Raw genomic sequence first — 13,558 nt, 5'->3', positions numbered from 1 at the left:
ATTTAATCCATTTTAGATTAAGGTTGTAACGTAAGAAAATGTGGAAAAAGTCAAGGGGTCTGAATACTTTCCGAAGGCACTGCAACTCCTCAGATGTAAAATCCTTTAATCCTTGAAAGAGTTCAGCTGCAGAATCAATGTCGATCTTTCTTGACTTATTTTTACTTCTGCAGTTCCATTTAGCACCATTGCTATAAATGACACAAAGTCCACTTTCTTTACTTGAAGAATGTCTGGATCCTGCAGGTGACACGCAGGCATCGCTGCTTGTTGCTGTGTCGGACCTTTTGCTATTTCTACCCTTTATAGCACCTTCCGCATAAAAGACGGACTGAAATGCCCTGATTTTGGCCACCTCCACCTCTTCCACCATATTTGGGCATTCCACAGTTACAACACTTTATTCCTTTGCAATTCTCTTCTGCTATACAGTCTCTATCAAACGGATTTTCCCCCACACGTTCCACATCTCGGCTCCTTCCTTCTGCAGACACTTTTTACATGTCCAAACATTTGACATGTCTTACACTGCAAAGGCCTGTTTATAAAGGCTATGACAGGATAATAAACATATCCCAGCCTAAATGAGTTGTATTTTGTGTACACTATTTGAGGGGGCAGAATCAAAATGTTCAAACACATTTTAATAAGTTATTAATGTCTGTTTAACAAAAAAAAAGTTAAATCCACCATGTGAAAGATGTGAAAGAAATGTATTAACAGCATGCCCAAATGGTTATGCTTTAAGGCACTATATTTTCATAACATTAAGACAAACACCCATTACATGAGCTAAAAAAAATGAGATTACATCAGTTTTTCTCTACATATTCTTTAACATATAAACAATGCAGGTCATGGGATCAATTTGTTGTAAAGTAAGTTGCACTATAAGTTAATGTGTAGGTCTGTAGACAAAACACAATGGGTTGCACGGCTTACAACTCTGCAAATTGACATGACTAACATGAATGGAAGTTGTGCATGTTACTGAACCGATATGTGAGGTCCTCTACTTGACCATGAGGCAGGCTTTTGCTTGTGGTGAGAGGCTGAGGGGCGTCAGAATCAAACAACTCTGGACTGTCATCCTCCACAGGTAGATTTAACTTCCCAGGAGAAGATGGGGTGGCAGACAGTCCTGGCTGTGAGTAATATGACCAGGTGGTGGAGGCTGAGCCAATGGAGGATGTCTCTGAGGCAGGGAAGCTTGGCCCAAAGCCCTCTGGGAAGGAGGAGGAATGGCTGAAGGAGTGAAGGTCGAATGAGGAAGAGGCCGAGTAGGAGCGGGGAAGCCGAGGTTCGTGGAGATTGAGTTTGGATACCAGTGGTTTTCCCACAGTGACAGTTTGCCTCTCATGGACCTCCTCATCCAAGTTTGTATACTTATACTGAAGACACACAGTGAATGTCAACTCCTTCTGTAATGAGAACAAACAAAGGCAGATGCGTCAAAGCTCATAAAATGGTGATAGTCACATAACTCATAGGCCTACACAGAGAAGGGATTCACAATCACCTTGAGCAAGGTTCTTACAGGGTTTCTGGGCTCTCCCGTATCCCCAAACAAAACTAGTAACAATGATATCTGATTTAGAGTTCGAATACCAACACTGTTTTGGAGCACCCATGAGAGTCAATGTGTAAAATGAACCCTGACCGTAAGTCTCTGCAGTCCCTTCAGGCGGGTGTAGAGGCCTGGAAGCTCTGCAGGCAGGAGGATCTCCATTGGCAGTAAACTCCCTGCATCTAGGAGGTTCTCCTGATTACTCATCTTCAGATCCATATCCAAACCCTGCCATCATACAGAACACAATTGGAAACAGGAACAAGTATCATTGCATGTCCACGTGACAGAAACAGAAACTCATCAAAAAAAGAAAGGTCCTCTCAATGTCAACTGCGTTTATTTTCAGCAAACTTAACATGTGTCAATATTTGTATGAACATAACAAGATTCAACAACTGAGACATAAACTGAATGTCACGTTCGTTATATAAATAATCGGACCAAGGCGAAGCGTGAGTAGAGTTCCACATATTTATTACAGTGAAACCTCAAAACAACAAAGAATTAATGAACGTGCAGTACGTAGCGCACATAGGCACTAAACAAAACAATATCCCACAACGCAGGTGGGAAAAGGGACACACTAAGTATGATCCCCAATTAGAGGCAACAATATTCAGCTGCCTCCAATTGGGAACCATACACACACACCAACACAGAAATAGAATACATAGAACCCCCCTAGTCACACCCTGACCTAAAACACCATAGAGAACCCCGAGGGCTCTCTATGGTCAGGGTGTGACACTGAACAAGTTCCACAGACATGTGACTAACATAAATGGAATAATGTGTCCCTGAACAAAGGGGGGTCAAAATCAAAAGTAACAGTCAGTATCTAGTGTGGCAACCCAGCTGCATTAAGTACTGCAGTGCATTTCCTCCTCATGGACTGCACCAGATTTTCCAGTTCTTGCTGCGAGATGTTACCCCACTCTTCCACCAAGGCACCTGCAAGTTCCTGGACATTTCTGGGGGGAATGTCCCTAGCCCTCACCCTCCAATCCAACAGGTCCCAGACATTCTCAATGATATTGAAATCCGGGCTCTTCGCTGGCCATGGCAGAACACTGACATTCCTGTCTTGCAGGAAATCACGCACAGAATGAGCAGTATGGCTGGTGGCATTGTCATGCTGGAGGGTCATGTCAGGATGAGCCTGCAGGAAGGGTACCACATGAGGGAGGAGGATGTCTTCCCTGTAACGCACAGCGTTGAGATTGCCTGCAATGACAACAAGCTCAGTCCGATGATGCTGTGACACACCGCCCCAGACCATGAAGGACCCTCCACCTCCAAATCGATCCCGCTCCAGAGTAAAGGCCTCTGTGTAACTCTCATTCCTTCAACGATAAACACAAAGCCGACCGTCACCCCCGGTGAGACAAAACCGCGACTCGTCAGTGAAGAGCACTTTTTGTCAGACCTGTCTGGTCCAGTGACGGTGGGTTTGTGCCCATAGGCGATGTTGTTGCCAGTGATGTCTGGTGAGGACCTGCCTTACAACAGGCCTACAAGCCCTCAGTCCAGCCTCTCCCGGCCTATTGCGGACAGTCTGAGCACTGATGGAGGGATTGTTCGTTCCTGGTGTTACTCGGGCAGTTGTTGTTGCCATCCTGTACCTGTCCTGCAGGTGTGATGTTTGGATGTACCAATCCTGTGCAGGTGTTGTTACACGTGGTCTGTCACTGCGAGGACGATCAGCTGTCCGTCCTGACCCCCTGTAGCTCTGTCTCAGGCGTCTCACAGTACGGACATTGCAATTTATTGCCCTGGCCACATCTGCAGTCCTCATGCCTCCTTGCAGCATGCCTAAGGCACGTTCACGCAGATGAGCAGGGACCCTGGGCATCTTTCTTTTGGTGTTTTTCAGAGTCAGTAGAAAGGCCTCTTTAATGTCCTAAGTTTTCATAACTGTGACCTTAATTGCCTACCGTCTGTAAGCTGTTAGTGTCTTAATGACCGTTCCACAGGTGCATGTTCATTAATTGTTTATGGTTCATTGAACAAGCATGGGAAACAGTGTTTAAACCCTTTACTATGAAGATCTGTGAAGTTATTTGGATTTTTACGAATTATCTTTGAAAGACAGGGTCCTGAAAAGGAGACATTTCTTTTTTTGATGAGTTTATTACTGTGAAATGTTTAATAAGGAGTTACCAACCCTGACTGTGCTGCAGTTGAAGACTATTGAACATATTAAGACATTGTGACAATGGAGAAGCTAACCTCAGTGAAGTCTGTGAGATGGGCCGAGCAAGACGCAATGTCCTTGGGGTTCTCCAATATTCGGGTGTAGATGATCATGATGTTGGAGAATTCTGCTGCGAAGCCCAGCTGCACCGTCACGCCACAGTCAAACTGCAGGTTACGGCTCTTTGGAAGAACTGGAAAGAGACAGCTAAAGCTTATTGAAGCCGTCATGGGTGCTTGCTTAGGTCTACCAGAAAACGCATATCAGCTCCCAGAGATAATGCATTGGATTTAGCTCAGAGGGATAATGTAACACATATGACCTGGGTTCAAAACCCAGTCAGTCACTCCACTAATGTACCTTGATTGAAAAATACATGGTGAATAAGCCAAAGGTCTCACCATGTGCTATGGCCCACTGCAGGTTGCGTGCCGAGGTGGTCTCTGGGCAGCCGGAGCTCTGGATGCGGTCAGTGAGTGCACGTCGCTCAGAAAGATTACTGCGTAACTCTAGAGCCTGCCGCCCTCGTGTGATCTCACACCGACCCATGTCTGTACAGATACATGAACAAAAAAGACAAACTACATTAACAGTCATTTGTAAAGATTGATATTCACGATATCAAGTGTCACAATACTTCAAAATATGTTTTCGTTTTTTTTTAAAACTTCATTAGTCATACCTTCGGCCACCCTGTCCAGCATGACAGTGACCTTCTCGTCCTCCATGACTCTCTGTTTGAGGAAATTGATGAAGATTCCATTGGACAGGTCGTCTTTGTTCACCTCAAAGGCCTCTGCATCCACACACCTAGACATAATCAGAGATTAATATAACACATTCTGTGATACGTGTATGAGTGAAAGAGGTACTTTAAGGTGGCAGAGAAGCAACTCACGTGGCATAACCAAACACTATGTTTGCGGTCACTTTCAGTTGCCCTGGCTGTGGGGGGACGCCGTCGTTCAAGTTTCTAAAACAGTACAAGTTTAGTACAGATATGAATTAATTTACAACATCATAACAGCAATATCATTATTACATTATCATAGAGCCCAATCACATAGTTGATGCTGAGAACTGTACCTTTTGCGACACATGTCCAATAGAAATACATTGAGGCTCGTCTCTCGCTCCTGCATCCGTTGTAGCACATCCTGCACCCACAGGCAGTTCTCTGAGGTATAAGAAGCCGGGGCATCAATGGGCACCATGAAACTGTTCCCATAGTTCTCATAACCATGACCCGCAAAGTACAGAAGCCCTGGAACATGACGGGAGAGGAGGAACGGGAAAGGGATAGGCACTATCAGACACAGCTGGACAATGCAAATAATATTACTATTTAACTACTATGATTCCTTATTGTAACTAAACTGACCATAGACTCCGCGGTCGAGCAGCAGTAGGAACTCAGTTACAGCGCTGTGCATCTCCTGCCAGTTGAGGTCCAGCAGAGAAACCACCTTGAAGTCCAGCTGGCGCAGGAGGTTGGTCATCTCGTGCACGTCAGCCATGGGCGCTCGCAGAGGCCTGTGGTGCAGGTAATTCATGTTGCCCATCAGAAGAGCCACCTTGTCCGTGGCTTTGACAAACAACAGGAAGTTGAGGTATGAGGAAAAAGGGTACATAGAAACATTGTTATTAATGTTATTCAAAATGGACAATCATATACAGTCATTTATGTTTCTAAAGCTTTTTTCAACACTGCATCTTCTTTTAGATGGCTGTTGTTGTTTACTGCACTTACCATATAATTTACTTATCTGCCTGGCAGGGCTAGGTGTGGCAGCTGTAAAACATTGTTTATAACATTGTTATGAATTAATCACATTACCACCCAAAAACATTAGTGCAACACGGAGTAGAAAAACAGCGAAGGTGGTTAAAATACTATGATGTCTGTACCAGCGTCTATTTCTTCCCAGGAGGCATCAATGGAGGAACCAGGGTCTACAAAAACCACAAACAAGGAAGTCAGTTAAAGCACTGTGTCATGTGCTTTCCGGGACAATCAAAACACATTCATAGAACCACTTCTGCACGAATCCTCACAACTAAGCCAACACTAAAAAGGAAACATACAAAATACATCATAAAATTCTGACCACAGAACAGAAATAACAGACAATACAATCATTGCAGGTGCAACACTCTCACCTATTTTGACATGGACCTGGTCGCTCCACACCTCATGGTACAGGTTGAACACCCTGCAGCTGTACATTCCTCGGTCTGCTGTGGTCACACACAGTATCTGCAGACAACCACGACACATAACAACCCCAAATATGGCAATCATAAAAAGCCAATGAACAGACACATACAAGTCATGTCTGACATAATTGGAACTATAATTATGATACAGGCTTTTTAAACAAAAAGGCAAGTAATCATATATTCAGGGGACCCAAAACGGCACTGACCCTCAGGGTGCTTATCTTGCCTGTTGGCATTGATTGTTTATTGTGGTACCACTGGTACTGAGGAGGAGGGTTGGCCTCAGCAAAGCAGTCCAGACACAAGGAGTCCCCCTCAGCTACTACCTGGGGTCTGGGCTGACGGACAATACGCACTCCACTCACTGAGGGGGGGAAGAAGCTGCTACTGACACCTGAAACACAACCAAGGGGCCCAATGGTTATGACACCATAATGCAAGGTGAAGTCAATGTGATTAATTCAGGAAGGGCAGAGCCTAAATGCCAAGACGATCTTATAATACCATCGTTGCATTGACTACATTAGTTCTACTGATTGAACAATATTGGAAAATATAGTTGAATTGAGTTACCTGTGCTGGAGCCAGCTGACCTGACAATGCGGACATGTGCCCACTGGGAGAAGATGAAGTTCTCTCCATGGTTGACCCGGCAGATGTAGTGTCCCTGGTGGGTTGGGGTTAAAGGGCAAAGGACCAGCTCTGGACCACTTCCACCCAGCACCTAAAGAGAGAATACATTATCTCACTCATACACTTTACACACCGTATGTGGGCACGCAGTGAGTATACCAAACATTAGGAACACTTTCCTAATATTGAGTTGCGCACCCCCCACCCCTTAAACAAGTTGGCTGGATGTCCTTTGGGTGGCGGACCATTCTTGATACAGACTGGAAACTGTTTTGCGTGAATAACCTAGCAGCGTTGCAGTTCTTGACACAAACGGGTGCGCCTGGCACCTACTACCATACCCCGTTCAAAGGCACTTAAATCTTTTGTATTGCCCATTCACTGTCTGAATGGCACACCCACACAATCCATGTCTCAATTGTCTCAAGGCATAAAAATCCTTCTTTAACCTGTCTCCTCCCCTTCACCTACACTGATTGAAGTGTATTTAACAAGTGACATAAATAAGGGATCATAGCTTTCACCTGGTTTCACCTGGTCAATCTGTCAGGGAAAGAGAAGGTGTTCTTAATGTTTTGTATACTCAGCGTATAATCACTGTAATATGCAATGGACTGACCTCTTCTTTGCCTCTGAACCATTGGTAGCCCATAGCAGCAGGACCAATGGCCTTACAGACCAGCACAACCCTGCCTCCCTCTGTAGCATGCTGGGCCTGGGGCTGCACTGTGATCTGAAACCGCTCCATCACTACACACACATATACACACGCACAGTGACTGAGGTACCAAGTAAGGTGACAGAGGACACCTGTAGTGTTGCTAAAATGAGCAAATATCATATATTTCAGAGAGCGAGAGACAGACAGGCAGAGGTTAAGACTGACCGTTAGCAGTGAGGTACTGCGCAGCTTCATGGTGCTCCATCTTCTTCAGGCAGTGCAGCAGGAAGGCCAGGGTGCAGGAGCGCTCAGACAGCCTCTCTAGGAGGTAACGGCTGGGGCTGCCTGTTGGGCTGAGCACCTGGAGCGAACAGCTGGTCATCTCATTCTCACTGTCAATAAATGGTGACAAACCACTAACCGGTCAGGCTAAACATCGACATTCTCTCTGTATGGCTTTATACCATCATTAAGACTCCACAGCTTCACAACATCACCGTTAAAAAAAAAAAATACAGATTGAGTGTTATCATTCGGTATAGATGACAGATTATTCTGTAAAGAATATGGGGTACGGACTCAGTTATCAACATCATAGCTCTAATGATTATGAGACAATGCTATTAACATTGAGTGTTTCATTTCAAAGTCTCACCTGCAGCGGAATCGAGGTTCCTCGGTGACAACATTGGCAAGTTGTCTCCATCCACATTTGGCATTATCCAGCATGTCAGCTAACCTGCTCTGAGCTCCTTCACTCAAAGTCCCAATGCTGAGATTCCAGTCACCCATCTCTAGTCTGTCTTCAAACAATATTGTTTTTTGTAGGGAAGAATAGAAACAGCTAATGGTTATTGACCTTAGTTTTCACAGTTCTCAAAACATTTTGGAATAAACTTGTAACAGTGGTCGTCCAGAGTCAAGCGTGCCAGTCACGCCTTGAGTGGCTGTGATGACAGAACACACTACAGAAGACACATTGTTCCAACCATAGATATCCTGTTAAATTACTAGAAGGGCTATGTCATAGATCCTCAAAGTTCCAGAATGGGATGAAAATGGCAGCCATATTGGTCATCCAAAGTCTAATTGGAATGAATGGCAGTAGAGGCATAATCCTGATTTTACTTATACATGAAAATAAAAGTAAGGCATGTGATATTTTAGAAATTGTGTAATATAATTATTGTCAACAAAATATTGTCATATAATTATACATACAGTTTATACAGGTTTTATACCCATTTTCTTTATAAATAGCCTCTAAAATATATGTAAACAGACCAGAAATGTCTCAATTTTCTTGTAAAGCTGTGAGTGCCATTATATGATACAATATGAGTACTTGTTGCATTTACACCTTGTCCAAGTCCTGTCATCAATTAATTTCAGCCAGTGTATGGCCATGGATAGAGGAAGTGGAGTTTAGTCCGCTAGGCTGTGGATTGATTGCATTGTTTGAATGGAATGTTGAAATATTAGCAGTTCATTTGTCCGATTAATGGAATCATTCCTCTAAAACTGGCTTGCTATAGCTAGCTAACAAACATACAGTGCAGATAAATTGTTCAAATACATTATTTTACACAATATCTAAATCACAGCACTGGCAAACCATGGTTGACCAACTTGACCAAAATGGCTGATCATTTTGGTCAAGTTCAAGCCATTCTAGTATTCTAATTCTTAATGCTATGGTTACAACTTTCACTTGCTGATGCTTACAGTGACTGGCAGTATACAAAGCGTGTGAAAAAAAGATTTGTATGATTGGATTGTACGTAGCCTAGTTAAAAGCTATAACAATTAAACAAGCACATTACAACATAAGGAATAGGCCTAAATATCGGTCAACTGCTATAGTCTATTTATCTGAATGTATTGCTCACTTAAGTGAGTGACTGAAAGCGCATCCATTTACCTGCGTTCGATTCAGCTGCTTCCGGAATAACCTGAGATGAATTTCTTCGTCCACGTAAACGAGACTACTGTATATTTATCTCAAAACTTACAAACGCCTGCCTCTTTACCGATTCCGACGATGTTTTCGATGAGACAAGCCGTTCAATAGTTTTCAGTGGAAGAAGAGACAACCCGACCGCACTCATCTAGTTCAGAAATATCTATCAATAATCATATATTTCGGAACTACAGTAGTCCGTTTTGCCAATCTCGTCTCGGTGTGAATGAACTCTCACAATTGGTTGAACAATGTCTTGTTTCTCATTTCACATCGGTTCCTCTTTTTGTGTTGTCCCTTGTATTTGCATGAAAGCAACCATGTTCCCCCTCAAGTTTACTTTCACCTTCCCTACGCCAATAGAATCATACCAAAACTCAGCGTCAGTGGAAATATGTATCAGAGAGAAGTTTGGAACTATCAGCAAAAGAGACAACTCCATCACGTTGCAAAAACACTAGCAGTTCATGTGTAAAATCACTGAGAAAGCAAAGCCAATAAAAAAAAGCTATTACAACCTGTTATGATAATTGCGTTGTTTGTTCTACAACCCATTCATTCATACGTCACCGTGAAATACAATAAGGCCGTGACAACAAGTAGACAACAGTCACACAGTGGCGGAACAAGTTTAAATCCACACACGCAAAAAAATGTATATTCACCATTTACACACAAAATCTTGCACGAAATAAGTAGATCTCAAAAGGTGACGAGAATAAACAAGGCCATATTTTTTTCAGGTCTCTAGCAGCAGCGGTGCATGTTTAAAATCAACAGCGACGCCAAGACACAAAAAATGTCATATTACAACCTGTGATAATTGCGTTGTTTGCTCAGCATATCTAACTTTTTCAGAAGTAGGGCCATATGAGATTGTTTTATTCGGCAGGTGATGGAATAATATAAAAAAAACAAATTAATGTAATAATTTCACCTCGAATTTGCTAGGTCATTTGCAAAAAATCGGCCTATTAAGCTATTCGATGGAGAATTACCCTAGATAATCTCTACAATAAATGAATTTGATTTTACTACAGATTTTTTTTCGAACCCCACTCACAATTCTATTAAGTTCAGTCATTCGTCCAGTCATGGCTTAATATAATGGCATTAGCGATTTTAAGGCATATGCTGGTGGAAATGTTAATTATAGGATGACTTGGGATACATGATCCACGACCAGTGGTGGAAAAAGTTGCAAATTGTCATAGTCGAGTAAAAGGAAAAATACAACGGACAACACAAAAAGAGGAACCGATGATGACTCAAGTAAAAGTGAAAGTCACCAAAATACTACTTGAGTAAGTCTAAAAGTATTTGGTTTTAAATATGCTTAAGTATCAAAAGTAAATGTAATTGCTAAAATATACTTAAGCATATATCATTTCAAATTCCTTATATTAAACGAACCAGACAGCAAAAATGTTTTGTTATTTAAATGTACTGATAGCAAGGGGCACACTCCAACACTCAGACATAATTTACAAATGAAACGTGTGTTTAGTGAGGCCACCCATAGGAAAAATAGGCTATAACCTATGTGTAAACATCGATACATCCTGACAAAATACATCATATGAGTGGCCTAATGTAATTTTCTGGATCTTGTAAACTGTCGAGAATAAAGCCAAAACTGATCCAAATCGAGTGGATTTGGGCCATTGCTGGGAAGATTCTGGCCCTAAAATGGCAGCTTTGGCTCAGTTCAGGCTGCCAGATCTGGCCGAATGACTCAGGGCAGGATCCGGCTGCCAGACCTGGGCCAGCAGTTTTAGATCTGGCATGTCGGAATCAGGCCAGATGTGGGCCAGACGTTTTGTGCTACCTGGGAAGCCACAGTGGCAGAATAAATTCAACCACACCATTGTTTAATCACAAAACCAGAGAGCAACATCTGTCTGGTGAAGTCCACAAAGCAAATATTGCATGTAACAGTTATTTCACCTGCAGCATGGTCAAGCAAGTTCATGTTTTCAACCGTTTACTAAACAACTACTGATTTAAAACCAGTTACTACACGTCAGCATAAAAACAACAGGAGCACTGCCTCTGCTATTCCAGCACCATTTCAACTTAAACATTAAAACATCATCAAATGAACAAGGCTATACATGCTTAGTTTAATACACTGAAAACAAACTTAAAATATACCCAAAACAATTTAGTCCAATCAATGTTGCTAAATGTAATGTGGCTGTCCATGGTACAGATTTCAGTCTGTGTGTGTGGGCGTGTGGCTTAAGCAAAACATTTTTTTTGGACTCACCATACAGTGAGGGAAAAAAGTATTTGATCCCCTGCTGATTTTGTACGTTTGCCCACTGACAAAGAAATTATCAGTCTATAATTTTAATGGTAGGTTTATTTGAACAGTGAGAGACAGAATAACAACAACAAAAATCCAGAAAAATGCATGTCAAAAATGTTATAAATTGATTTGCATTTTAATGAGGGAAATATGTATTTGACCCCCTCTCAATCAGAAAAATGTCTGGCTCCCAGGTGTCTTTTATACAGGTAACGAGCTGAGATTAGGAGCACACTCTTAAAGGGAGTGCTCCTAATCTCAGCTTGTTACCTGTATAAAAGACACCTGTCCACAGAAGCAATCAATCAGATTCCAAACTCTCCACCATGGCCAAGACCAAAGAGCTCTCCAAGGATGTCAGGGACAAGATTGGAGACCTACACAAGGCTGGAATGGGCTACAAGACCATCGCCAAGCAGCTTGGTGAGAAGGTGGCAACAGTTGGTGCGATTATTCGCAAATGGAAGAAACACAAAAGAACTGTCAATATCCCTCGGCCTGGGGCTCCATGCAAGATCTCACCTCGTGGAGTTACAATGATCATGAGAACGGTGCGGAATCAGCCCAGAACTACACGGGAGGATCTTGTCAATGATCTCAAGGCAGCTGGGACCATAGTCACCAAAAAAATAATTGGTAACACACTACGCCATGAAGGACTAAAATCCTGCAGCGCCCGCAAGGTCCCCCTTCTCAAGAAAGCACATATACATGCCCGTCTGAAGTTTGCCAATGAACATCTGAATGATTCAGAGGACAACTGGGTGAAAGTGTTGTGGTCAGATGAGACCAAAATGGAGCTCTTTGGCATCAACTCAACTCGCCGTGTTTGGAGGAGGAGGAACGCTGCCTATGACCCCAAGAACACCATCCCTACCGTCAAACATGGAGGTGGAAACATTATGCTTTGGGGGTGTTTTTCTGTTAAGGGGACAGGACAACTTCACCGCATCAAAGGGACGATGGACGGGGCCATGTACCGTCAAATCTTGGGTGAGAACCTCCTTCCCTCAGCCAGGGCATTGAAAATGGGTCGTGGATGGGTATTCCAGCATGACAATGACCCAAAACACACAGCCAAGGCAACAAAGGAGTGGCTCAAGAAGAAGCACATTAAGGTCCTGGAGTGGCCTAGCCATTCTCCAGACCTTAATCCCATAGAAAATCTGTGGAGGGAGCTGAAGGTTCGAGTTACCAAACGTCAGCCTCGAAACCTTAATGACTTGGAGAAGATCTGCAAAGAGGAGTGGGACAAAGTCCCTCCTGAGATGTGTGCAAACCTGGTGGCCAACTACAAGAAACGTCTGACCTCTGTGATTGCCAACAAGGGTTTTGCCACCAAGTACTAAGTCATGTTTTGCAGAGGGGTCAAATACTTATTTCCCTCATTAAAATGCAAATCAATTTATAACATTTGTTTGTTGTTATTCTGTCTCTCACTGTTCAAATAAACCTACCATTAAAATTATAGACTGATCATTTTTTTGTCAGTGGGCAAACGTACAAAATCAGCAGGGGATCAAATACTTTTTTTCCTCACTGTACTTGTAGACTAGCTGAATGCCAATGCCAACCTCCTTTCTTGCTAGCTAGTTAATGGGAGCCTGCTAGGCTACATATTCAACTTCAATCATCTCAGGCCAGTGGCACAACATATCAATTTATAGTTAGATCAGAATCCCCATCACAATCATTAGCCTGTACAGAGAATTAAGCCAAAACAACAAGTCCAAATCCCCATCTCCATCCATGGCTTAGGAATGGGAGGATTTAGCAAGCTAGCTACTGCAGGACATCAACACAAGCAGACCAGAAACCAACACTGAAGTTTTGTCCAAATGCTTGCTGGTATCATTCAATCAAATGCTACAGGGGCAACATGTTATACTTTTTAGGTCCAGATAGCAACAGATAAATGGGCTACACATACTGAGACAGAGGGGTGCTGTTTCCCTCACTCCGATGATTTCTCCAGTGAGATTCAGACACTCAAATTATGAAAACACAGA

General features: G+C 42.9%; 1 protein-coding gene across 4 annotated transcripts; it reads right to left on the bottom strand.

Moving 5' to 3' along the window:
* Positions 1–623: 623 nt before the first annotated feature.
* malt2 (MALT paracaspase 2) lies at positions 624–10,302 on the bottom strand. 4 transcript variants are annotated; one of them, XR_006756911.1, is made up of 18 exons: positions 8,639–8,660; positions 7,934–8,081; positions 7,504–7,670; positions 7,237–7,367; positions 6,558–6,708; positions 6,191–6,378; positions 5,925–6,021; positions 5,673–5,717; positions 5,515–5,556; positions 5,146–5,349; positions 4,851–5,028; positions 4,663–4,737; positions 4,447–4,574; positions 4,166–4,315; positions 3,800–3,957; positions 1,661–1,795; positions 869–1,421; positions 624–787 (listed from the first exon to the last, which is right to left on the bottom strand). XR_006756911.1 is itself a non-coding variant. In XM_014216215.2 (17 exons), exons 2-17 carry the CDS (start codon positions 8,068–8,070, stop codon positions 963–965), a joined length of 2,445 nt encoding a protein of 814 aa, XP_014071690.1. In that variant the 5' UTR covers positions 8,071–8,077; positions 9,200–10,302; the 3' UTR covers positions 624–962. The 4 variants fall into 4 exon arrangements, 3 of the variants coding, with proteins under 3 accessions (XP_014071690.1, XP_014071689.1, XP_045543410.1); XM_014216215.2 differs by lacking the exon at positions 8,639–8,660 and adding an exon at positions 9,200–10,302 and having other exon boundaries at positions 624–1,421; positions 7,934–8,077; XM_014216214.2 differs by lacking the exon at positions 8,639–8,660 and adding an exon at positions 9,200–10,299 and having other exon boundaries at positions 624–1,421.
* Positions 10,303–13,558: the final 3,256 nt, after the last annotated feature.

This window comes from Salmo salar, chromosome ssa10 (genome assembly GCF_905237065.1).
Source record: "Salmo salar chromosome ssa10, Ssal_v3.1, whole genome shotgun sequence".
Taxonomy (NCBI): Eukaryota; Metazoa; Chordata; class Actinopteri; order Salmoniformes; family Salmonidae; genus Salmo; species Salmo salar.
This window is presented reverse-complemented; position numbering and strand designations above follow the sequence as displayed.

Bases quoted from the DNA above. Each gene is read 5' to 3' on its own strand.
- malt2 (XM_045687454.1), bottom strand. The intron at 6,379-6,557 runs GTAACTCAATTC...GTTGTGTTTCAG, and splicing joins GTCAGCTGGCTCCAGCACAG to GTGTCAGTAGCAGCTTCTTC. The intron at 1,796-3,799 runs GTTAGCTTCTCC...GTATGATGGCAG, and splicing joins ATCTCACAGACTTCACTGAG to GGTTTGGATATGGATCTGAA.